At 31.5% G+C, this 27,001-nt stretch overlaps 1 protein-coding gene across 4 annotated transcripts in view; it reads left to right on the top strand.

Moving 5' to 3' along the window:
- LOC143229868 (phosphatidylinositol 3-kinase regulatory subunit gamma-like) overlaps positions 1 to 27,001 on the top strand; it is an 84,959-nt gene that overhangs the window by 28,042 nt on the left and 29,916 nt on the right. For 3 of the 4 annotated variants that reach the window (XM_076462723.1, XM_076462724.1, XM_076462725.1), the window contains 10 exons: positions 10,275 to 10,409; positions 11,402 to 11,482; positions 11,768 to 11,822; positions 12,933 to 13,043; positions 14,858 to 14,953; positions 16,554 to 16,667; positions 18,046 to 18,123; positions 18,483 to 18,611; positions 21,792 to 21,999; positions 25,900 to 26,000. In XM_076462723.1, coding sequence (XP_076318838.1) covers positions 10,275 to 10,409; positions 11,402 to 11,482; positions 11,768 to 11,822; positions 12,933 to 13,043; positions 14,858 to 14,953; positions 16,554 to 16,667; positions 18,046 to 18,123; positions 18,483 to 18,611; positions 21,792 to 21,999; positions 25,900 to 26,000 — 1,108 coding nt within the window. Of the gene's footprint in view, positions 1 to 891; positions 976 to 10,274; positions 10,410 to 11,401; positions 11,483 to 11,767; positions 11,823 to 12,932; positions 13,044 to 14,857; positions 14,954 to 16,553; positions 16,668 to 18,045; positions 18,124 to 18,482; positions 18,612 to 21,791; positions 22,000 to 25,899; positions 26,001 to 27,001 lie in introns of those variants that run through there. The other variant, XM_076462726.1, reaches the window with a different exon arrangement.

The following is a 27,001-nucleotide window of genomic DNA, read 5'->3' as shown; positions in this document are numbered from 1 at the left end:
ACCTTGATGGAGTTTTTGTTTTAACTACGAGTGAAGCAGTGCTACATTATTTACAGCCCATGCAGGTTTTGGGTACGAGCCATTGCTTGAAAGTTCGTCCCATGGGTGTTTATGTATGTCGTATATCTACGGCTTTCGGACAAAGTGATGTATATAATTCGGTAGTAGGCCCGGCATGGCCAAGCGCGTAAGGCGTGCGACTCGTAATCCGAGGGTCGCGGGTTCGCGCCCGCATCGCGCTAAACATGCTCGCCCTCCCAGCCGTAAGGTCGTATAATGTGACGGTCAATCCCACTATTCGTTGGTAAAAGAGTAGCCCAAGAGTTGGCGGTGGGTGGTGATGACTAGCTGCCTTCCCTCTAGTCTTACACTGCAAAATTAAGGACGGCTAGCACAGATAGCCCTCGAGTAGCTTTGTGCGAAATTCAAAAACAAACAAAAACCAAACAACATAATTCGGTAGACGAAACAGTTGTCACACCATTACACAGGTTAATCCACGTTTCGAGGCATTCTGATGTTAACCTACTTCGAAACTGAAGCATAAGAAGTTATATTTTTATAATTGCTTCGATTACATTAATAATTTAAAAATGATTCTATTGTAAACGCTAGAAAATAAATCACAATAATGCAGCGGTTATTCTTTGTATTCGTTTTTTTGTTCGTGAAATTAAAGCTATAAAGGGGTGTATTTAGAGGTTGTTGTATGGTGTCATTCTATCGCTCAGGAAATTAGGTCAGGGATGGTAGTTTGTAACATACGGTCCGCAGCTGATAGCAACAAGTTATCATTTTTTAAACAAGGTTAGCATCACGTTGTCTGCGTGACATATCAGAAGATAACGAATAAAGGACTAATTATTCTTTCACGTGCAAATCCTCTGTCTAGTCTTCCGTAAGGAAACACGTTGCACGCACGTTTTGTCATAGTCTCTTCGTAATTTAATTGCATTCGAACACCGGTTGGTTTAGGTATGGAAATTGTACTATAATAAATAAGATCAGATAACGTTTAATTGAACTTATAACAGTGAACAAAGTGAATTAATTTCTTTTTTTAAAACTAGAATACGTAGAAATATGTATACCATTTTGCAAAAGTGTAATCTGTATTGGAAATTTTATACCTATAGAGCTAGAAGAACTAAGTTCGAATTTATTGAAGTATTCATTACGTATTGCACGTAGATGTAAAAGGAATAATTCAATATTACAACAAGAGGGTGAAGCTGTGCGTGTCCTTAGGGCTACCGCAGTAACAAATAGAATATTTCATAAACTGAGATGGTGATAAAAATATTTTAAACTTACTTTGAAGAGGAATGCGTGAAATATAGGTTGTATTTACATGTGGTAACCAGCCCTTTTATTGAAATAAGCTTCGGCCCGGCATGACCAGGTGGTTAAGGCACTTGTAAGTTGAGGGTCACGGGTTCGAATCCCTGTAACGCCAAACATGCTCGCCTTTTCAGCCGTGGGGGCGTTATAATGTGACGGTGAGTCCCACTATTCGTTGGTAAAAGTGTAGTCCAAGAGTTGGCGGTGGGTGGTGGTGACTAGCTGCCTTCCCTCTAGTCTTACACTGCTAAATTAGGGACGGCTAGCGCAGATAGCCCTCGAGTAACTTTGCGCGAAATTCAAAACAAACAAAACATGCTTCACGTCAGTCTCTTCTAACGCAATACTATTTAAGGTTCTCCTTTATGGTTAAAACGAAACCTTTTTAACTTAAAATTCGAAAAATCACGTTGTTTATTATCGTAATTTTATCAGATATTCAGCGTTTATTATCACGATTTCAAAAATCAAGAACCGTACTACGTTCTCTTTTTGTACTACATCACATGCAAGCACGCTAGGGTTATTTTATTTAACAGTTATGTTTTAAATGGAACAGTATGTGACATAATGAACTAGGTTTCGGGCTGCTGATAGAAAGGTCTAAGATTCATTCAGTGATACTACTAAATACAATACGTACTGTATAGTGTGAGTGAATTATAGCCAATCATATTATTCGATTTAAATAGCCTGACTGAGCTCTTGTGGCTGCAAATGCAGCTGACTGAATGAGTGCTATCTCTATATTTAGTAGTTCAAAATAATGAATTACATTCATTAGAACACAACATGTTGAATAATTGCGCTGTTTGTCATTCGGCATTCAACATCTTGTTTATTGATCGTTACACTATGACGTAGAGTCTCAACTATACATTTTAATCTTTTTGGTAATTACTGTATTTTTATTTTGTGTGTATGAAAATTACAACAGCTAAAATTCTTTTCCTTTTATGTGAAAATAACTCGTATTAATTCTGTTATTTTCTCTGTTTTGGAAAATCGGTTTTTAAGCATTATTTCGGTATTGGTGTTTCATTTTAGTTTCTAAAGAATTAATATTTCAGTCTTAAGCCTGTTTGTGATGACTCATTTTATAACTCTTTTGCTTGGTCTGATGAATAATAAGTGCTGTTTTTATACAGAGTATAGTTATAACTACTGTTTGCTACGACTGATCTCATGGCTGGCTATTAGTATTTCTCGGTTGGTCTGATGACCAGCAAGTGCTGTTTTTATGCAGTGTAATTCTAACAACTGTTGTTTACTGTGTCTAATCTCCTGGCTGGTTTTTAATATATCTCGGTTGGTTTGATGTTCAACAAGTGCTGTTTTTTATGGTAACTGATCTTACGATTGGTTTTTGGTGTACTTTTAGGTTGGCCTAACGGTTTCATTACAGCATGCGATTCTGACGAGTGGTGTTTGCTATGACGTACCTGATTATTGAAGATTACATTCACATATATACTTCACTATGGGAGCACATTAAGCTTATGTAATAAGTCGAAAATATAGTATGTACTCCTCAAAAATAAATCACTTCATTATTCTTATAAATCGTTGTTTACGAATATAATATAAGAAGATAATTTGAAGTTTAAAGATACATAAATTGGTGCAATTATTTTTGTAAAACTAACATTATAAATGATATCTATAGTAATATCTGTATCACGGTTAATGCTGTAATATTTTACGAGGGGTAGTTACTAGCTAAAGGTATAATAATAATAAACATCTTTGTATATCTGTTTTTAGAACCAGAATGTCTTAAAGTAACGATCGTAAAGCTGAATATACAAACCTAGTTCAATTCATACGTCAACATCATTAACCTGAAACGTTGGTTTGAATGCTGTGACTATGTTCATGTATGTAAAAACGGTGTGTTTCAAATATGTTTAGATAAAATAGCATACATCTAATTTTTATATAACGTTAGAGAGATTTTTATATCGCTAATCTTGTAACCCCCAGTGGGTCAGCGGTGAGTTCGAGGTTCGAACCTCGAGTTAGACAGAGCTGAAATAGTCCATCTTGTATATATTATCTGGAACAAGGACACTAATATATGACGTATATTAGGCTAGGACCACAGGAACAAAGTTATTTCTGATTCTTAATACAAACACGTTATTAGCTTATGTTTTCAAAACAAACTTTATTATTTGGTAAATTCGCTGATTCATAAACGCCACTGGGTACAGCGTATTGTTTAACGTATTGTTATTCATTCCTTTTTTTTTTTACCTCAATCACAAGTTCTGAGGATTATTGATAAAGTTATTTCCCATAATGAGAACATATCGGACTATCTTAGCGGTTTGCCAGTTCTTGTTTACTGATAAGTAAAGTCAATCCAAGTAAATATAAATAATATCGTGTTATTATTCTTAACCCTAATTCTGATTTGTGAATGAGTCGTGTAAAATTAATAAATGTTAAACTTCAGTAAATTAATATAGCTCACGACTGTTATTCATGCAATTTGATGATGTAAATGGCGTCTGAACCATTTCTGTGTCTGTCGAATCCCTGTCAGTCTGCTGAGCCCTAGCATTAAACTCAAAGGCACGGGAATCAGCGGATAAAATACAGTTGAGACGTTGTTATATGCTCTTCATCTTCACTCATACGTTCTTAAAGTTACTTAACAATAAAAATATTTACAATATACATTTCGGTCTTAGTGTGTGTTTACAAAGACCCAAATAAAATAAAATTAGTCTAACAATCTCCAAATTAGCCTGGTCTGATACTTTGCAATTATTACTGGATGAAGCGCCTACGAACAGTGCGCATTTAATAGGACATCAAATTACGAATATTTTTTTTACATTTTTTGCTCGATATTTCAACATCTACCTTGTATCTTTATAACACGGATTTTACCCTTATAGACCTTGTAATTTTCCTAGTTTAATTTTTCCACCACATTACAAAAAATGGAATAACTATTATATATTTACTTTTGAGCTCTGTATATGAAAATTACAGCAGCTACAGTTTCTTTTTCCCACTTTTAATTCTACTATAACGTGTAGAGACACTGGTAAAATTACTGGGCTGTTTAAAAATGATACGTCTCATTGATATTTCTAACTCCCGCTATTAGTGGCTCGGCATGGCCAGGTGGTTAAGGCACTCGACTCGCAATCCGAAGGTCGCCCTTTTAGCTAGGGAGAGTTATAATGTCACGGTCAATTCCACTATTCGTTGGTAAAATAGTAGCCCAAGAGTTTGCGATGGGTGGTGATGACTAGCTGTCTTCCCTCTAGTCTTTCATTGCCACATTATGAATGACTAGAGCAGATAGCCCTCGAGTAGCTGTGCACGAATTTTCAAATTAACTGAACCACAATAGAATAATGCAAGAATTGGCTATGGATAGTGTTGTCTGGCTGCCTTCAGTCTAACCATCGTAAATAGCCCTCGAGTAGCTTTTGCGCGAAACTCTCAACAAATGGGCAAAACCCATTGTTTGAGAATTTTGGATTGAATCAGTAACACATCGCCGCACAGCTTAACCCCAGGCAGAATCACTCATTTTGCCTCGCTCACTGATTTTTATGTGCTCCACATGTGCGGTGAAACTGATTATGTTACTGACAATAAGAGCAATGGAAGACGTCTTCAGTAGCAGGCCATCTTTCAGCAAACTCAACGAAGGCATCTAGCCAAATTGTGAGGGAAGTAGGAATGAGTCAAAGAAATGAGCTGTGGATTATTAAGCAAGATAGTTTCCATCTGTAAAAGCTGAGAACATCTTAAAGGTTGCCTTATGAGGCTAAAAACCAGATCTCGATAGTCATGGCGGGCAGAGCCCAGGTAGCACATTTGTAGGTTTGCTCTCATCAACAGAAATCATCAGAAGATGACTCAAGATGTCTGTAACTTCCTGGATATGGGTCATATCGCAAAAGGGATCGGATGAAAACTTTGCGCTGAAGGTATTTTTGACAGGGGATACGTTTTGTATAAATGGTGAATTGACTCGCCATAGTGCTACCAGTAATAATCCCATGAAAACTCATAGTGGCCCGGCAAGTTAAGGCGTTCGAGTCGTAATCCGAAGGTCGCGGGTTCAAATCCCCATCACACCAAACATGCTCGCCCTTTCAGCAGTGGGGGCGTTATAATGTTACGGCCAATCCCACTATTCGTTGGTAATAGAGTAGCCCAAGAGTTGTTGGTGGATAATGATGACTAGCTGTCTTCCCTCTAGTTTTACACTACTACATTAGGGACCGCTAGCGCAGATAGCCCTCGTGTAACTTTGCGCGAAATTCAAACTAATAAACTGAGTTTTTTTGAAACCCATATTTATTAGTGATATTTGTACTCAACAGGGCGTTAAAAATAATTGAATGCCATAAACATCAATAGCTTGCGGTGGGCGAGTTCGAATACTTCTCACCGAACCTTCTCGCTCTCTCAGCTATGGAAGCTTTATTATGTGACGCTGGATTCCACTATTCGTTAGTAAACGTGTAGCCCAAGTGGTGGCTGTGGTTGATTTTGACTAACTGGGAAATTATGGATGACTAGCGAAAAAACACAAAAAAAACAGACTATAGCTAAGTAGAATGTTACATATTATATTCCACAGCTAGGTGAGATATCGCATGTTTTGTGATTTATTATACGTTTATGTTTATTTGTAGGCGAATGTGTTGCCGCATCTTGTAATGGACCAAATTAATTAATTATTGTGAAGAAGCACAAAGTTGTCCCTTGTAACTAACTTAAAATATATACTTTATTACTGAACTTATAGCCTGCAGGAAAATATGAGCCTTTTGCAAACGTGTTATTGGGCAGACAGCTCTGCTGCTTAATTAATTAGCTCTAGAAGCAATACCAAAGTGGTGATTAAATTTTAGAACCATAATCTAGATGCTAATTGAATTTAGTCAAGAGCGTAAAAGATAATTTACTTGGAAGGAGTTGGCAAAGAGTACGCGCCCAACAGAAAAAATATTTCTTATAACATTTTTCTGTTACTATAATTAGGTTATTATATCTACAGGAAATGTAACCTTAGAGAAATGTTATCGTTTTGTTTGATATACGGGTCTTGAGAAACATTACTGTGATAACAGTGGGTACCATCTGTTGTGTAACTTTCGAACCGGTCCGATATGGCCAGTAGGTTAGGGTTCTAGACTCTTAATTTGAGGGTTGCAGGTTCGAATAACCGTAACACCAAACGTGCTCGCCCTTTCAGCCGTTGGGGCGTTATAACATTCGGTCAAACCTCTGGTAAAAGAGTACATCAACTCAAACAATCGAACCTTAAAACCTCTGTCTTTGGTGAATAGTGTTTTAAGGCTTTTTTTAATTCGTTTTTGGCTTTTTACAATCTATACTACTGCTCTGCAAATTTATATAAACTGTGTTTGTGTACGTTTTTTTCATTTGTATCGTGTGATAAGGTAGTCTTTCTTTTTACATACAGTACGTGTTGTTTACGATTTAAATTTTTACATTTATAAATCGTAAAATCTTGTGTAATTTTTAACAGTTAATTTCTTATTGTATAATTATTTCTCGTGGTGTAGCAGTTAAGTTAGCGCCAGAATCTATATTATGTAAGTGGTTGAAGTGGTTTTTGTTGTTGCATCACCAAAAACACTCTTACTGCAACATGTATTCGGACTTGAACTCTATTTTACCAAAACAAATAATAAAGAGTATATAATACATACTCAGTGAATTATGCAAATTGATATGAAAATAATCTATTTTGAACACAGCCATAACATGTAGACTTGTTGATTAAATTTCCTGATATATTCCACTTTTATTAGTTTGTCAAGGTACAAGGACACTGGTTTCTCTGAGTTAGACACGTGGTTGTAGCGTGTATTTATCTAACTGCAGTACACATACTCAACCAGTCTGTTAACTTGTTGTAGCTACCTACCAGTAAGTAGGTCTTATGATCCTGTAAATTTAGAATTGTAGGTTCAGCAACGAGCGTGACTTGCCAATTTACACGTTTTGCAAGGGAAGGGTTGGAAGTTTTTACATGAATCAGCTCTCTGTTAATATATATATATATATAATGAGATCAAAGTTTGAAGTGTTTCTTGTCTATGGCAAAAACTGTATGTTGGCGATGGATGTGTTTTATTTCGCTGCTCTCGGGTTTCATGTATGAATCAGAGGCAAGAATATGCAGGTGTCAGACAGCTTTCAGCTGCTTCAATGTCACCTTCAGGATTGCTGCATCAGAAAAACTGTCACCTTTAACTTAATTTGCTTGGCCTGGCTTAAGGAAGTAGAAGCGACATAACCGTAACGCTTTATTGTAGAGTTTTGTGTTGCATGTCAGTAAAGGTTATCTGTATTTTGGAATTAGTTTGCCACAGATGGAAACTACAAGAGATACTGCTAATGTTTACTTCCACTAGTTTCAAACATACAATAAATCAATAAAACTTGCAGTAATTATCCAGGGAGAAATCAATAACTTTATTTTACAATAATTTCAGAAACTGCTTTTAAATTTTATTAAAAGAGACACAAGTTTAAAAATGTGAAGCGTGTCTTTGAGTCGGATGATTTGTTCACGGAAAACTATAATTGGGAGTTAGTTTAATATAAAGTAAAATGTTTCATTCACTTCTCCACTTGTGGTTCTGTTAACTAAAAACTATCAGATAATTAACAAGTACTTGTCTTAAGACCCTCCCTCAGTAAGGGCCCACTTGATGGTGAAATGTGTAACTTGGTACTTTACAGAACAAGAAATTACAGTTATTACTAAATATAAATACGCTGAGGTATGTACACCTGTTTCATTATTTTTTTATTATATTTTGCATACTATTTAAGTAAGATTCCTTTAAGTAGTATATTGCTTTACCTTATGACTGAACTCCAACCATGATTTATCAATTTATCCATCCAGGTTATTAACACACACCTGTTCTTAAATGTTCCTGTGGGTGTGAATGTTCTGATACAGATCATTGATCTGGGAAATTAATGATGGCTTTAAATAAACTAGAATGAAGCATTTTGGATCCTGCCCTAGCTGGTTTGTTTTGAATTTCGCACAAAGCTACTCAAGGGCTATCTGTGCTAGCCGTCCCTAATTTAGCAGTGTAAGACTAGAGGGAAGGCAGCTAGTCATCACCACCCACCGCCAACTCTTGGGCTACTTTTTTACCAACGAATAGTGGGATTGACCGTCACATTATAACGCCCCCAAGGCTGAAAGGGCGAGCATGTTTGGCGCGATGGGGATGCGAACCCATGACCCTCAGATTACGAGTCGCATGCTTTAACACGCTTGGCCATGCCGGGCCCCTACCTTAGCTGTTATGCATTAGTTACCTCCTTAATGTTAATAATGAGTTACATGCATGGATTTTACATAGCATGAATATGAGTGTTACCATCATAAATTAATTAATTTACAAAATTTGGTTAATACACTGCAAAAACAAGTAAAATTTTATTATACATTATTATTTGAGTGGCTTATTTGTACATCTCACATATGATAGAGTTAATTATTAAATGTGTACTAGGGTTTAGTACTTATAACATCACTTAATTACTACTCAGTTACATTTTAAGGGAAACATGTTCTATTTGACTAATTTTAGCAAGTTTAGACTAATAGTAGGAAAAAGAAATGTAGAAAATACTGGAATTGTTTACTTATCATACATAATTGAGTTTATATATTGGTATTTATTTTAAAATATAACTTTTGCTACTAGAATATTTGAAGCATTAGTTGATGTTTTTGTAGAATTGATTAATCTTTATAATAAAAAGTACCTTTAAACTTCTTTATGTATTTTCTCACATCAATATATTTTATATATTTAAAAAAGCTAAACAATTATATATGTAAACTGTAAGAAGAAACTTCAATCTTACTGTAATAATATGATTTCAAAACAGGTTATTCTTTTGAAACAAAAACTGTAAAAATTTCTGAAGCTTGTTTGAAGGTTAAAGTAAATTATTCAATATCTATCAATCTGTTTTATCTAGTTGTTCTTGTGGGATTATGTTGGTTAGCAGACCCTTTGTGAACTTCAAAGCAATAGCCATATTTATTGTGCTGCAAACATTATGAAATTTTCATCACCTTCCGTCTCATCTAGTGAATTTAATGTATTATTTGGCCATTATTAATTAAAGCAAGTTAATTTCAACATTTATTTTAAATAATGACTCTATTTCAGTGTGAACAAAGTACAATAGGGATGTGTGGATTTGTTACTAAACTGTATCATGTCATTACTTTTGCCCAAGAATGTTGTTGTAGTAATATTGTTTATATTGAATCAGTATGTGTGTGTGTGCAAGCAAATTTTCTCACTGAGGCTTTAATTTGAAGCTAGTGTCCTGTAAGATTCATTAGTTGAGATTTTATATTTGGTTTTAGCATGTATTATAATGTAAATACTAAAAGCTTGGATACATTTCTTCAACATTAATGTGTTGAAATTACATGTACAAAACTAAAGTATAGATACTTATACATAGATCTTCAAGCATTCATCTTGAATTCATATAGTGATTAAAGTTTTTGAAATAGCTTTCTTCACTTGTGTTTCATTGAAAATGGCTCCAAATGTCCCAGATGTAATTATGATTTATGCCTTTAATAAATATAATTAATTTCATAAATGTTTAATTGTTTATGAAAATAGCAGTTACATAGAATGTTTTTGGTTGTTCATTTTCAAAGGAAGATAAATAGAATCAGATTTTTTTCTTTACAGTTAAGAAAGTATGAAAATATTTTAAATAAAATGACTTATAAATTGGGTAGTGTAAATTTTGCTGAAATATATACTGTACAGTAAAACATTATTTAGGTATACATTTTTTTCGCTCGTGTATTAGATATTGTTGTAACATAAATAATTTAACTATATAATTCTTCCCTTCTGTAGCTTGTCACTGAATGGTCAACACCTAACGTTGTGGAATGGATGGCTGCTTTAAACTTGTACCATTATGCTGAGCTCTTTAGGTTTAAAAACATAAAAGGTTCAGATCTGTTCTTATTGGATAAAGAAAAGTTACATGTAAGTAGCTAAGAATTGCTTATTAGATGTATGTACTGTTAATAGTTGATTCATAGTTAGCCTTTCACATTTAATTTAATTTTTGCTTTTGCAAAATAATACTAAGATGTTGAAAAAGATTAATACGAAAATATTTTTGTATTTTCTTCCTTTAGTTTCCCTGAAGGCTAAACAATAAGCATGAGGATGTATAATTTTTAAAAAAATGAGTTTTATTTACTAGAGGTATTTTTGCTATATAAAGAGATGTGAGAGGTTTGGAATAGCAATGTGCAGGAGGGCTAAGTTAGTTCTTATAATGTATAAGTAAAAAATATTCACACTGTATATTTACAATACTGAAATACAGAAGAAAATGTTTATTACCAATACAGTATTTTAATAATAATTATTAATTAAACTTTAATTAATTATTAATAGCTCTTCTCTCCTTTTAGTCTTTCAATTAAACCAACTTTTCAAACAGTACTAAGAAAGTCAATAACATTAAAAATAATTTGTATAGATAAAGAAAATACATGAAATAAATATTAGATAAAGATTAGTTATTTGGTAGTTTAGAAATTAACTATTTTTATTTGATAGAAAAATTTCTATTACAGAGTATCTTTACCTATATTTACATTTTAATTCATACTTCTTTAAATTGATTCTATTTTGAATGTAAAAGTTATATTTTGAATATGAAAACTGGGCATTAATTTTAATATTTAGATCATGGAGATGAATGTATATGCTATGTTTCAGATTAATTTGTAAAAATAATATATATTTAATGTAGACCGTCTTGTAAATTTTATTTTAGCATCAACCATTTTTCTACAGTTTTAGATATTGTTATTTGACATTTAAATTTCCATAAGTTTAATGGATCTCGAGATACCAGCATTTGAATAAAACTTGAATGTATGATAATGTTGAATTTGCATTTTAACTCAAATTTGAATTGTTTTCAATTGTTTGTGTTCTGATGTCTTGGTTTTCATTTACAGAGCATGGGCATTAAGGATGAATTCCATCAAAATGCCATCCTTGTGTGTGTTGACGAACTTTGTAGGACTAAGGAAGAACTGGTAAGCATTATATAAACAACTCAAATTTATTTCACTTTATCATGTGCTTACATTTTTCTAAAATTCAAATGATTTTGGTTTCAAAGTGTACTTTGAAGTTAATTTTTTTTCTCTGTAGCATTTAAATTTTCTGTTAACCAAGCTGCACTCATAGTGTGCTTATCTCTATATATTTTAAGTGTGTTAAATTTTAGTTGTATAATTTCTGTGACTTTTAAATACAAGTTGTTTTTTTCAACTTGCTTTACATTAACATGTTTTCTGTCTGTGATGCTATTTTTATAGGGTTCTGCAGAAGAAGCCAGACACTTTGCAAATGTAATATGTAATGGAAGCGATGGTAGGTTTTGACACGTTTACGACATTTTTTTTTAACATTAGAAAGTGGACTGCAGCATGTGTGTAACGGACACATAAAAAATTTACTTTTGGGTTATTTTTTGATATTTCTGGAATTCTTCTTTGTATAAGTAGTTTTAAGGACTTCAAATTAATTTTAAACACTTTAACATAGAGGTGCTTGAAGGTTTTACATCAACATAAATTTGTACCATACAGTAACTGTTTTATTTTTACTTTTGTTGAAAACTCTAGGCAACTCCTCATTTTATTATGCATGTGACTTTGATAATAAAATATTTTGTAAGATATGTGCTCTACTTCATATATAATTTTTTATTAATGGACTTGAAATGTTGAAATGAAGAACTGATTTACAGAGAATGATCACAATTCTGATTACTGAAAGTATAATAATTGGCATCATGTCGTCAGTAAATTTTACCTTCATAACTTGTACTAATTGCACATGAAGTATGAAATTAGCTAGCTATAAATCTATTCACTTTTAGTATATTTCAACCACAGTGCAAAGTCATAACTCAGAGATATCAAGCGCATTCTTACAACGTATTTATTAAAATCCTTTATGATCATGTCCATATTCTCTTCACAGATATTGATCTTTATCGTGGAGTTACCAGAAAGATAGTTACAAATAAAAAAATTTTAAAATTTGATACTGAAAGGAAAACTTTCCTGTTGTGTATTATATACAAATTCTATATTTTGTACTAATAATCAAATTTCTTAGCTTTCCTTATTCAGTGAAGATAATTCAAAAATTCCTTCAGAGATACCATTTGTTTGTTTCTTGCTTTTTAACATTTATACATAGGTAAATGTTTTTTTTTGTTTGAATAACTATAGCTTAGCATTAAATCACTTTCTGTGTTCTAATTGCATAGTTTGCACTTAAGGATGGTATATTTGCAAGAAAACACATTACAAATCAGCATAGTAGTATTATATTAAGTTCTTTGTACAAGCAGTAGAATGATCTCGAGTTGTCAGTATTTTGAGGTTAACTGAACATAATAGTTGTGAAAGCTTCAGAGAGTTTGATAATTTTTATTAATTGCTTAAAGAGTTTTAATGTTTTTATCTTCAGAAACACAAGTCCCTCATCAATTGATTCAAGAAAGCTTTTCCACCTTACTTCAATGTCAAAAGTGTCATGCCTACTTGAGGGGAATAGTTCATCAGGGACTCATGTGTCAAGGTTAGAGACCACTGTAATACAAGTTCGAGGTGTACTATTCATAAGTACACATCTTTTAACATCATACTGAATTCAAAAAATCCTTTTAAATCAATGTTTCTTAACTTTTTTGGGTTGCAGACCCCTTTGGTAATCTAATTTGAAAGCTATGGACCTCGAGGTCCATGGACCATTTGTTAAGGTCTCTTTGTTTTTCATTAATTGTTAAATATTAAAGGATTAAAAGAAAATTGGTTTTATCTAAAGCAAACAAATATTTGTTGAAAGTTTTCACAAGTTATTTAATGGTATTGGTTTCATCAGTATGCATTAGCTCAGAATAATTTGATCAGACTTGATAATTAGGAATTCCTATGATCAACTGAAAGAAACCAGACCCTTAAACACAAAGCTTTCTTATCACAAGGTATATTTTGGAATCTCCTGGTACATTTGTCCTAATACATATATTTCATGAGCTATTATTGATACATTTTATGAGTATGATAATAAAGATTTTTTTGCAAATAAGTTATTTAAACATAATGTTTGGTTGCTCTAAGTCTATCAAAAATGCCACATTCTTAATAATTAAGCTTTTTTTATATTAGATAATGGGTATTATTGGTCTGTAATGTTGTCCGTAGGAACTGTATCATATTCCTTAAATACAGAACTAATCTGCATGACATGCCCCTTGTGCAGGGAGGCATTTGTACTACATTAAATTTCTCTGATAGCTGCTTAGATTTTTAACAGCTTTGTCTAGAAGATTGGGGTCATCAGTATAGTCTGTGGTTGAATTTTTTTCTAGTTTTTTAACAGAACTTATAATTTGTAGTCATTCAAGAGGGAAAAAAAGCATAATTTATATTTATTTTCTAATTTTGTATAATGGTTATGAGATTGGTCAAATCTGCAAAACACATACAGATAGATATTCCAATTGATAATGAAATAAACAGATAAAGTTTTGTTTCTTAAAAACATGTGATAATTATTTAAAGGTTATTAATCTTTTGTAAGTGAAATTTGAAAATTTTCTAATGCATAAAAGTATTTTTAATCGTAAAATTACTCTGCATGTTGGATTGTCTAAATTGTGAAAGAAAAAAAATTTTATGAGAAAACATTTAATTAAAAAATATAATTTATTATAAGTGAAATGTGACTATATTACTTTCTGTGTTAAAAGTATTTATATTCCTGATGCATTACCAGTTATGTTGATTAGGAATGATTTTTCTAGTACTTATGTCATATTTAAACTTTAACTTTGTATTATTAAGTAATAGACATTTTTAGCAGAAAAATAGTGGCTCTTAGAATGACTGAAATTTTGTTCAAGTGCAAACTTTTAGCTTATAGCTCCATCACTTTACTAATTTGAAATCTAATTACAGCCATGACTATTGAAAATTCCCTCTTTTTTTAAATATTTGTTTTTGCAATTGAGTGTTTGTATCAAAATTTCAATAAACCTCAGGTGATTTTTTAAACTCAAGGAATATATATCAATGACATTCTTTCTTGTTAGTATTGTAACAAGAAAGTAGCCTTAGAATTTACTGATACATTTTTGCTTTGTGAATAGTCTTCCATTCAGCCATTGTCTAGCATTGAAGCTTGAGCTCAAGACTTTAAAGAAAAGATATTAAGATGTAAAACCACATTTCATGATCATTCACGAAGGTTTAAATAAGCTTTCTTTTTAGTTACATTAGAAATAAAAATATAAATTGTTATTAGCAAAATGTTACACTTAAGTAAACTAAAGTTTTTAATTATAAAATAGACTGTGAATGTAGTAAGTTATATGAAATGTCTTCTTTCAGAATGTGGGATGGTGTGCCACAAAACATGTGCTGCAACTGGCCTTCCACCTTGTCAAACATCTAGAGAACAAAATAAATGCTTGTTGATGCAAAAGTGTAAGTATTTAGGTGGTGTTTGTTTGTTTTGTTTTTCCATTTGACCTTAATTCCATATTGTTTGGCATTGCCAGGATTGTTATAAACCAAAATGTTTATACTTGGGTGGCTGGCTGGCCCACATAGGACAAATGTGTTTAATGATGGAGATTCAAATTTGTCACCCTGAGATTTTGAGCGTGGTTTACTAACCACCATGTCATGCCAGGTCCATACATATTTAGTACTTATTTAAAGCAAGTATCATACTGTTGAAAAACAGCAAAAAATTGTCAATGTCTTTTGTAACTTCTAATTAAATAACAAAGATGAATGATTTATCTGATTCCAACAGTAACTTTAGAAAAGTGAATTAGTAAATAGGAGAAGTATGTTAATTACACTTGGAAGATTTTCACATTAAACATACTGAGGTAATGCATTTAAGCAACATGTTTGGACAAGTGTTATTAGTTTCCTTATTTTTGTAATCCCAGTGGAAGGAGTTAGATTAAACGTTGTATTGCAGCCTTAGAAATGACATTACTGTAATAAATATTATAATATCTGTAGAAGAACAAATGAAAAAAGTATTGGTGTTTAGCTATATATTATAACAGTAATTATGATTTCAAGTTCAACTGTCTTATAAACATGTATTTTTGTTCATGTCAACAGCACACATTTAACATGATGGCATTTACATGTTGTTTTAGCTCACTGAAAAGTGAGATAAGTAATTCATTTTTCTGTTACTTAATAAATAATGCCTTTTCCAATTGGAGTATACATTTAGTATATAGTAAACTCAGTTATGACTGGTGGTGTTGGAAAATGGTTCTTTCTGAAATACACAATAAACTGAAGGCACAAGAAAAAGACACTCTTTGAGTCAAAGTTAGTCACGTGAAGGTGTGAAAATGTGATCATGTCTCGAAAGTGAAGTGAGGTATAACATCTTTAACCTTAATTAAAATGCAACATGATTACATAACACCTGTGTATTGAAAATAACAGTTACAAATGTGGCTTCACACACACACACACACACACACCAGACTTACAAGACTCAGGAATTAACTAAGTAACATCTTGAAAAAAAATATGAAACTTTAATTTCGGTTATTAAACTTTAACATTATTTAAGTGTAGTCTCAATACACAAATACCCAACTAAGAAAAAGTACCTTAGACATATTGTTTGCTTCAGATAACATTTGACTTGCATGTCAAAGGATATAAATATTGCATAATATCAAGAAAACTAAATGGAATAATAATAATAATACTTTTTGTTACTTTAAATGTTTATGTCTGATGCCTAAAGGTACATTTGTCATCCATTGAAGTGAATGTGAATACAATATGAGAGAAGCATGTGTAACATTGTAATGCATCACTGGCTTGCTTATAATAATTCATAGGTATAGCTTCCATTATAAAAATCACCTTGGATTTTTTTTTATTTGATTTATAAATGAAAACTGAAAATGGTGAATTTGTTAAATGTTGCTAATAAATGATTCAAAGTTATATAACTAGATAGAACTTCTTTTATAGAAAGAGGAATAAAAGAGAAGGGCAAAGTTCATGAGACTCATTCTTATATTTTGATTATTAGCCAATGTGTTTGGGCAAGACCTAACAACTTCCTTTGATGTGAATGAATTATCTGCTCCAAAAGTAGTTTTGCTATGTTTGCAGGAAATAGAAGCACGGGGACAACAGAACAAAAGTAAGTACTGTTAAAAAGCACGGTGACGACACAATAAAAGTAAAAATGTATCTCAAGACTACTGGTATGGGTATTACAACTTTTATTAAAATAAAGTATAGATCAACTTTTCAACCTTCTTAGTTCATCTCCATGTTAACAAAGAGAGTTTGCAACATGGGCGTATGTCTTACTGATTAGAGTGAGAGTATAAACACATACCAAGCATTTGGCTGGATCTGTTACTGAATGTGCAGTTTAGCATTGTTTTCAAAGGTTTCAATATGGGAATTGAGGTTCTGTCTTATCCACCTCATTCTCCAGACCTTTCCCCTACAGATTTTCGTTTTTTTCAAGCACTTTCACAACTTTTTGAAGAATAAACACTTTCAAAACTAGTTAGCTGCAGAAGAAGCTTTCAGGGAGCTCATTGGCCACAGAAACTCAGCAGTTGCATAAACAGCATTGTTATAAGTTCTTAGGCCATCTCCAGGTTAACAAAGAGAGTTTTCAACTGGCTGTTGCTGGGCCCATGTCTTAGGGACAAGAGTGTAAATGGGTATGGGATTGTGGGAGGTGTTGTAATATGTTAGGTTATTGATTAATACAAATATAAAGGTGTTCCTTTATTTCCATTTCAATTATTATAAAAGTAGGACTTCTTTGATTTTTGCATTCGTTTATGATTTATACAGGATAAACGTTTGCTGTTATATTCACAGTATTAAACAAAATTCTCTTGAAAGTTATAATGTGTAGCATTAGATACAAGTTTGAGAAGACTGTATTATTAACAACTGTTTGGAAAATTTTTTACTTTGATTAAGAACAGTTTAAATGAACAAAATTTACCAGATTTTTGTTGATAACACCTATTGATGCCAAACTAATATTGCTTTCTAGCAAATAATCATTTTTAGAATAATTTGGTCAGAAATTTTACTGTGTTTATAAATTGACCAGTTACAACATTAGGAAAATAGTTTTATTGCTCAGTATCTCCTATGTTTTATATATTTAAACAAATTATGCCCAGACAAATATTTTTATTTAAATGTTATATTAATAAACTATTTAGTACTGTCTCTACTGTTGTGGTTATGCCATTATTAGAATATCCATTCACTTGACCCACTTTAGTTTTGTTCAGATCCTAATGAGTCAAAAGACAGCAAAGCCATTAACTTTATCAAATGAATATTTTTTTTTTATTTAAAAGATTCTTTAATTAATTATTTTAACCATGTTTAGGAGGTAATTTCATCATATGTAAATACTTCTATATTGTTTTTCTGTAGTAAAATTTAATTCACGGTTTATGTTATAAGCTGAATGATAATGTCATTAAAACACACAATTTATATGTTACGTGTGTTTTCATATTGTTTTTTCTTACCAGATATTAATTTGTTCAAAGTATTTATGCCATCTGCCACACCTGAAATAGTGAATGAACTGAAACAAAAATTCAATAAAGGTATGGCATTATTTTGCTTTGTTTAATAATTGATTTTTGTAATACACTTGTTGAATCTGAAATGTGTATGATATAATTACAGCAAAGTAAAATCACTTAAAGAACATACACTAACTTTTGGTCAGGTCATGATATATTGCATTTATATAAAAAGTGTGGATTACTTGAGTACTTTATTGTTTCTGACCGATTGTCAAATAGAAGCTTTTAGATATTATTAAATCTGGGACTAACGAAGAAAACTATTTAACCAGTATTATTCAGCTAACAGTAACAAAAGGTTAAAGCTGTAAATCATCGTATTCTGTTACTGCACCTTATTTAAGTAGAGTGTAAAGTTTTATCTTTTGTTATTCTAGAAGTGGACAGCATAGACCTTCAGAATTATGAACTAAACTGCATTGCTGATGTTTTAAGAAAATATTTACTTGAAATGCCAAATCCTGTAATACCTGTAGAAAATTACAAAATGTTTGTGGAGGCTTCCAGTAAGTCTGTTAATGTTTTTGTGTACACTGTACATAACTATATTTATTGTTATAGAAGTCTATCTGACTTGCTTTTCCATTGTCTTTAAGAATCATAAAAAACAGTATCATATTTCAATTATATAACTTGAATAAGGATAATTGTTAAGTACTTTTTCATACTGCAAAAACTTATGTATTGAGCTTTATAAGCATTAAATTTTGCTAAGTGTTTTATTCTATTAAATGAGTAAAACTCAGTATGTTTTAATTTACCTAAACATTTGTTTAAAGATCCAAGCATATTATTAATAGTTGTGAAGCACTCAAATAAAAAAAAAACACTTTAAAAGGTTCTTATTGTCCAATAAAAAAAATGCAATTTATTGCTAACTTAAACAATTTCTGTTGGTTAAAAAAAAGTTTGTACTATACATAGAGTTGGAGTATACTATTACTAAAATGACTTGGAATATGCAAGTCAATAGGTCTTATGACAGTTGCAGCCCATATAAAGTCATGGTAGAATGGTATTTATCTGAACTACATTTTGATAGTATTTAACATTTTAAGAGCAGTGTGATGTACCAAAACCTGATTGCATTTGGGAATGATATCTAAAGGCCTTTTCCAATGCAAAAATATTCATACATTCATATCTTAAATACATATTGAGATAAAGGAGTTAGAATTTCTAAGCTTGGGATATACCTTGTTCTTAATGGCACTGAAAAACAAAATAATATGAATCAACCTGGTGCATCAGAATCATTAAGATAGCTTCAACAAGTCTCACCTCACCTAGAGTAAGCTAAATGTGACATCTTGTTTTAACAGGTGAGAATCTACAAAGATCAGTGGTAAAAGCTATACACAACAGTACCCAATACAAAACATAATCAAGAAAGATCCTCATCTGGAAAAATGGCAGTATTTTTTTTTATGTATAATATTGTATATCTTGATGATGTAATGAGTCTGGTGCTGTTTTTGTCAGTGGGTGACAAAGAGATTCCACTGATGGTATATACATTATGCCACTAAACTTTATTGATTTTTTTTTTATTGGTTACTGTGCTAGAACAAATTAGGATTCAGGAGAATAGACAATTTTATTTTATTTTTAACCAAAGAGCAATTTTGGGCTTGTACAGAGATAAGGACAAAGAAATATGGACTTACTAAGATGAAACTTTCTGTCATGCCTCCCATTCAAATACTGCATATCTTAAGCAGCTGGATAATGAAATAAGTATTCATGCTGTTCTGTATGAAGACTACGAATTTCTGTGATCAGAATTTTGAAATGATTGCTGTGAAACTGTTGTCTTTGTTCACTTAATGAATTATAAAAAAAAACATTCAGAGAGGATTGGTGTGCTTTGGACTTGACAGTTTTAGAAAGGAGCCTTTTTTCAATAAAAACTATGCTGCAGGGTTATTTTCATCACACACGGTCAACATATAGAATTGGGGTGGGCAAGATACATCCTCCAGACTGAATCCAGCTTGTCTAACATTCCTGTTTTGCCTGCCATGAGTCCTGGTAATTGTGGAAAGACTATGATAGGGGTGGATCTTTATACTATTCATTTTGAGGTAAATTAAGAAGTATAGTAGAAATATACAGCCCACAATGATTTACTAAAATTTGTAGAGTGGTCCGCTGAGCTGTAATGAAGTGGCAAGGCTCCAAAATCATTTTAATATAGAATACTAAAGACCCAGCATGGCCAAGTGGGTTAAGGCATTCGACTCATCATCTGAGGGTCGTGAGTTCAAATCACCGTTACACCAAACATGCTCTCCCTTTCAGCTGTGGGGGCATTATAATGTGACAGTCAATCCCACTATTCATTGGTAAAGAGTAGTCCAAGATTTGGTGGTGGGTGGTGATGACTAGGTGCCTTCCCTCTAGTCTTACAGTGCTAAATTAGAGACAGATAGTGCAGATAGTTCTCGTGTAGCTTTGCATGAAATTCAACAAACAAACAGAATACTAAATCCTCTGTATTACTATTGTAAGTTATATCAGGTTATAGATGGCATGTTCACACATACTCATATGTATATAAATGTTATCTACATGAATGATTTATTGGTTATCACTGCATACATACTCATAATCTTACATTTATGAAATTTTTGTTTTGAAAAAGGTCTGATATATAGAGCTACTACTTCAATGTCCTCTGATATTCAATAAAATACAGGCATTTAAAGTACAAGTATAGAATTTCAAGTCTGTCTTTTCAATTATGAAAATATTCAGATTTAAAATGAGTGAATTTCTTCCTCCAGTTTTATTATTTGATAGTTACATTGCTTCTTCGGTAGTGTTGGATTTTTCTTTGTAACATTCCCATTAGAAGAATTAACAAGAATTATGTTGTACTAAAAATAAATCATAATTAATCCAATTTCCTGAGGTTTGTTGAAGCTAAATCCACTATTGGTGAAACCTTATAATCTTGGAAATCACCTTGTTTAACCAGAAATTGTAACTCCAATGGTTTATTACTATGAGGATATAAAAATTATTTTAGTGTATCCCAAACACTCGTTACTATAGGCTTTTAATGTTTACTGAATATGCTCAGAACCAAAGAACTACTGAAGATATTTAGTCCATATGTTTAGCTCATTCCAAATGTTTAAAACAAATTTGCAAAGAACCAAAAAGGGTAACGTTAATTTTCTCTGTTACCATAACGACTAAACTTGTATGACGTGTTACTGGCTATAATGTAGAAATGTTTCTTTTAATTATTTGTGTTATATGACCTTTCAGTTTTATGCAGTGTTACTACATGTTGTTTACTTTGAAGGCTGGTTGGTAGCTTGATTAAACCACTTAAATTTTCTTGTGCCTTAATTGCATTTCTGTATCTCAAACATATCAAAATAATTCAAATGTAGTAAATCAATGCATCATTAATTGTTAATTTTGCAGTATAATGAAACTACATGTATTTTACCTGAGATGTTTTGAGTTCAAAACCTCATTTCAAGATGATAAGTAAGCTGACCTAAGACTGATTTTGCAGCATTTATTTAGTGTTTTCTTATCAAGTGTTTGTTTTACTAGACATTTTGGCATAAATTCTTAATTTATAATCACCTATATATGGAGTAAATGATTATTTTATGCAAGTGACAAACACTTCATATTGTGTTGTCACAATTATTGTTTTCTTTCAGAAATTGGGGATGATAACCAATGTGCTCTTTGTCTTGGTCAGTTAGTTCAACAGCTTCCTGTTCACCACAAACTTACTTTGCAGACTTTGATGTCATACTTTTGCCGACTCTGTCAGTTACAACATATGCGAGGAATAGAGGATTCACCTAACGTTTTGATTAAAATGATGTGTCATGTTTTACTTCGTCCACCATGGGAAAACATTATGTAAGATTTTCCTATTAGATAAACAGTGACTTAAATTATATTTAAAATAAGTATAATTTACTCACTTAATTTATTTCACACCATAACACATGTTCCTGCAGTTGATGGCATAAATAGTACTTAATCCACTGTTATGTTAAGTATATTCCAGTTGGTTTGATAAGTCCTGTTGTTATGCAAAAGGCTTCGACAGTACTGGATATGGCAGAGATAGTGTGGTTGGCATATTGTTACATATCCTTCTTTGCTATCACTCATGTGTTCATAGCATTAATACCTGTGAGGTTAATATTAATTAGGCCCTGTGTTGGTACAAGTGTAAAATACGTTTGAGAAAATATTATATGAAAGGCAAATTATTTCTTTTATATTCTGAAGATTAATTGTGAATACTTTTCATGAGCTTCAATACTTTTAGAAGAGAACTTCATCACATACATTTGTGATTATTAAAATAGATTTAAACTTAAATAAATACAATCCTGATGCTTCTAAGTATTAAAAACTAGGAGTCTTGATGTTTTCATTAGCAACATATATTTATTTTAACTTTGTAATTGTTGCTTTTGAACTCAAATGTTCTACTGAATTTATAAGCGAGATGCCTTAAATTTTTTCATATCATACTGTGTTTGTGGTCTGATATTACTACATTGCTCACTTGGTTCGGAGTTCAATATAAACTTGAATTATTGCATATTAACATTTCAAAATGTAAATTGTTTGAAAGAAAAGTATAAAGTATTTCACATGGTGGTAACTGTTTAATCCAGTATATTTGTTATTATGCATTACTTTAGTTTCTGTATTTGCTTTCTTAAAACTAAAATCTATTGTTTGAAAATATTTACTCTCACTTCTAGAGATGAGAGTGAGGGTATTCCAGTTGGATCCATATGTATGTTTCTGTGTGCATATCTCAGAAACTAATAGACCAATGTACATAAAACATTTCCACAAGGTAGGAAGTCAGTATGGGATAGTCCTTCCAAAATCTGATCCAGATTCAGATTCTGGATTACTGTGAAACATTATTTTTAATTCAGAGATAGGCAATATTTGCAGTTTTATGTTAATAATTCTGTAAGATGTGATCAGATTTGTATCAAATTTTATGGAAGCATTCAGGTTGAGGCTGCACATCACACAAAAGAATGGTCTGAATCATTGATAGTTCTGGGTATCAAAAGGATTTACCAAGTTTTTTTGAAAGTGAAATTTCATGTTATCCAATATAAATGCGTGCATCTCAAAATGAAGCAGTGTGGTGAGGGTACGTAATCTTTCTGATTGCTTTTGCTTCTTATGTATACTGAAAGTTTTTAACAGTTAATTCCAGTGTTTGCAGTTGCTCGTTAGTGTAACATTGCTTTAACTCTCTCTTTACAGGTTGGTCTATATGACTGACCACATGACTTCTTTGCACTCATTTAAAATCTTTGTAGATTTAATACTTCTAACTTTCAATATAATGGGTGTATCTTCACAAAATTTGGCAGTATTTCAGTTAATATTAAAGTCTTTAACATACAAAAAATGTATAGTTTTTAGTGAAGTATTTCTAATAAAACAAAGATTTGTACATAAATATATTATTTGTTTTGAATATTCCATGTGCAAAGTAATTTTAATGTTAAAATTAAAAATACTTTTTCTTATCTCAACAATATCAAACTTCCTTTGTGTAATCCCTAATATCTCCTAAATACATTTCAAACGTTTTTATCTGTAAAACTTTATATATTATTTTCTCTAACCTAACTCAAAAGAGTAATTGTAAATCTGACTGATCTTGTAGCCACCAAAAAAACTGAAATAAGTCTGAATTACTCTTTTTTTTCTTTCTATAATGACTTCATACTGTAATATAAAACCACATTCATTTATCCTAATTATCTCTAAGTTTGTAACAGTATACATCTATTTATAATTACATATTATTGTTTTATTGACCTTTGAACTGTGACTTACTACTGTCCACATGCTTATAAGTTGTAAATCACTCTAGGAACATAAGCTCATGTTATGCTATCAAATTACATTACCCATTAGCTACTACAACTAGTGCAAGCAGTTCACTTTCGTGCCTCATGAAACATATTTATTTTACTTAATCTAATTTTAACTAACTTAAAAATATCCTCAGTGTTACATTTCAGTTGTTTTTATAATTATATGTAAAGAATAAAGATGAAAAACATAAAATATCTTTTTTTTTTCTCACTCTTGGTTCTCAGAGAGAGTTAACTCTAATTTTGTTTAAACTTCTTATAGTATTGCAATTAATGGTTTTTTAAATTAAATAATGCTGTAAACAGTATAAACTAATAACATGGAAAAAGTAGACAAATTCCCTTGCCTTTCAAAGTATTTATGGTTTTCTAACTGCAACAACAGTCATCAGAAATTTGTCCAAGATAATCATCAGCTTTCTCACAGGAAAGCTCTTCTTACTCTGAGAGAAATTGACATTTAACTATTTAGAACATAATATTATACAACACGTCATTTGATAGATGAAAACCTGACTTTCTATTGGTTATAGGTCATATATAATTAAGAGTGAACTATTAATGAGTTATGAAAGAGAGGATGTGGTTGGTTATAGGTCATATATAATTAAGAGTGAACTATTAATGAGTTATGAAAGAGAGGATGTGGTTGGTTATAGGTCATATATAATTAAGAGTGAACTATTAATGAGTTATGAAAGAGAGGATGTGGTTGGTTATAGGTCATATATAATTAAGAGTGAACTATTAATGAGTTATGAAAGAGAGGATGTGGTTGGTTATAGGTCATATATAATTAAGAGTGAACTATTAATGAGTTATGAAAGAGAGGATGTGGTTGGTTATAGGTCATATATAATTAAGAGTGAACTATTAATGAGTTATGAAAGAGAGGATGTGGTTGGTTATAGGTCATATATAATTAAGAGTGAACTATTAATGAGTTATGAAAGAGAGGATGTGGTTGGTTATAGGTCATATATAATTAAGAGTGAACTATTAATGAGTTATGAAAGACAGGATGTGGTAAGAGGGGTCTGATTTTCTGCTTGATAGCTTTGTAGCTAAACAAAGTTGAAGACTATAATAAACATAGTTTATCTGAGGGTTTAGCTGAGAAATAATGACTTTATAGAAAGTTATTTACGTTGGTGTGGAAAAATATGGATACTGACATGCTAAGAGCAAATGTGTGACGTGTGTCATGCTAGGGGAAGTTCTGAATTTTATAAAATATTGCCTTGTATAATAAAGAATGTAAGACTTAAATACTATTGAAATATGGATTATTAGCTAAGATTTTATGCTATTTTAATGTGAATAACAAACAAAAAATGGTTGAATAAAAGTTTGAATATAAGAAGCTAAAACTTTGTGTCATCTGCAGTAAAAAAATATCACGATGGATAGGATTAATTAGTGATTTAATTGTGTATGTTCTTGTTTTGTTATTGTTTTACCTTGTTGCTTTATTGAATAAAATTTTTATTTGACCAGTATTTTGATGTTGACAAAATTATGCACACATGAATTAGTGAAGGGTCAAATTTGGTAATTGCCCCAAAAAACTTTATAATTACTATTATTTTCAGTGACATTGCATCTAAACATCATCAGTTTTCCAACATTTACATATTAAAAGATAAAAAGTCTTCAAGTGAAGTTTTTACCTTTAATTTAAACATAAATTCATTTTATTCTAAATATTAGGCCTTAAACACCCTCCACTTCCCAAATATCATTTTGATATTTTTGGCATGGTTTCAACTTTTTCACATTCCATTAGTCAATACAGATTTCAGTTTAGATAATAGCTCAGTGAGATAATATACTTACATGTGTATTTGTTGAAATAATCTAATAAAGGCATTTGTTTTTTACATTTTAGACAAATAGTTCACAATGCAGAATCGCATATGCGTATTGTGGAAATTCTGTTGCTTAAAGGTGATTGGGGTGAGGAGATACCTGTTTTTGATTCAGCTCCAGGTAATTTGTTCTGTTTTTCTCGCATGTGACTACCTTACACTTTTAATGGATTATTATTATTATATATGTGTTACCATCTTACGTAACTAACCATGAAAATGTTATCCATTATTATGATAATCGCTGGTATATGCAGTCTTTAGAGAATGTGTTTTTATAGCGTGTGTGTGTATTATTACTACTTGTAAATCTGTTTTAGCTAATACTGACATATACACACAGCTCTAAGAGTGACTGTTTATATGAAGTCAAGCTCTTAAACAATACATTCAATATTCACATGACTTTCACAAACACAAGTTTGGTGAGACTTTAAGGTGCCACGTTCTCCCTGTTCATGTCACTTTTTCATTCAACAGCTTACAATTGTGAGACCCTAAAGTAGCATATTCTGGTTCTGTATGCAACATTAAAAGTAGCACCCAGTTAGTGCTTTTGTAACATGAAAAATCACTTTAACACAGCAGTGTTTAATATAGTATTTGGAAACTTTAAGTTTTCCTCTTCTTTATTTTCTTTCAATAAGTACAATGCTTTCTTCTTGGGAAAGGAAATTAAAGCTTTGATCAAGGCATATTTATTCTTAACACAGTAGCCTGAAGAATGCTTTCACAAAATAATTAAGACAATTTTATATTCATTTCAGAAGGTATGTTAGGCCTAACTTTTGAGATAATAATGAACTGGCTGTAGTAAAAGCTTATTAAATTATTGCACACACTAAAACATTTCATAGTGGTTTTTAATGAGATTTTATAAAGACCAAGCTTACTTTAATCAAAGTCTGTAGTGTAAAAAACTAGACTGTTGAATGCAACTAAAATTATGCTTTTTGTGAACTCTAATCCCTCCTTAAAAAACAAAGACTCCTAATGGGTAAATTCAACTTTTTTGTATATCATTGTGTAGGGCACATGAACATTTATATTAGTGCCAATTTCATCTTGATTGCTGTAAATGACTTCAGAAGAGTTCAGCATATTCATTTTTTGGGTTGTTTG

This window comes from Tachypleus tridentatus, chromosome 10 (genome assembly GCF_004210375.1).
Source record: "Tachypleus tridentatus isolate NWPU-2018 chromosome 10, ASM421037v1, whole genome shotgun sequence".
Classification (NCBI taxonomy): domain Eukaryota; kingdom Metazoa; phylum Arthropoda; class Merostomata; order Xiphosura; family Limulidae; genus Tachypleus; species Tachypleus tridentatus.
This window is presented reverse-complemented; position numbering and strand designations above follow the sequence as displayed.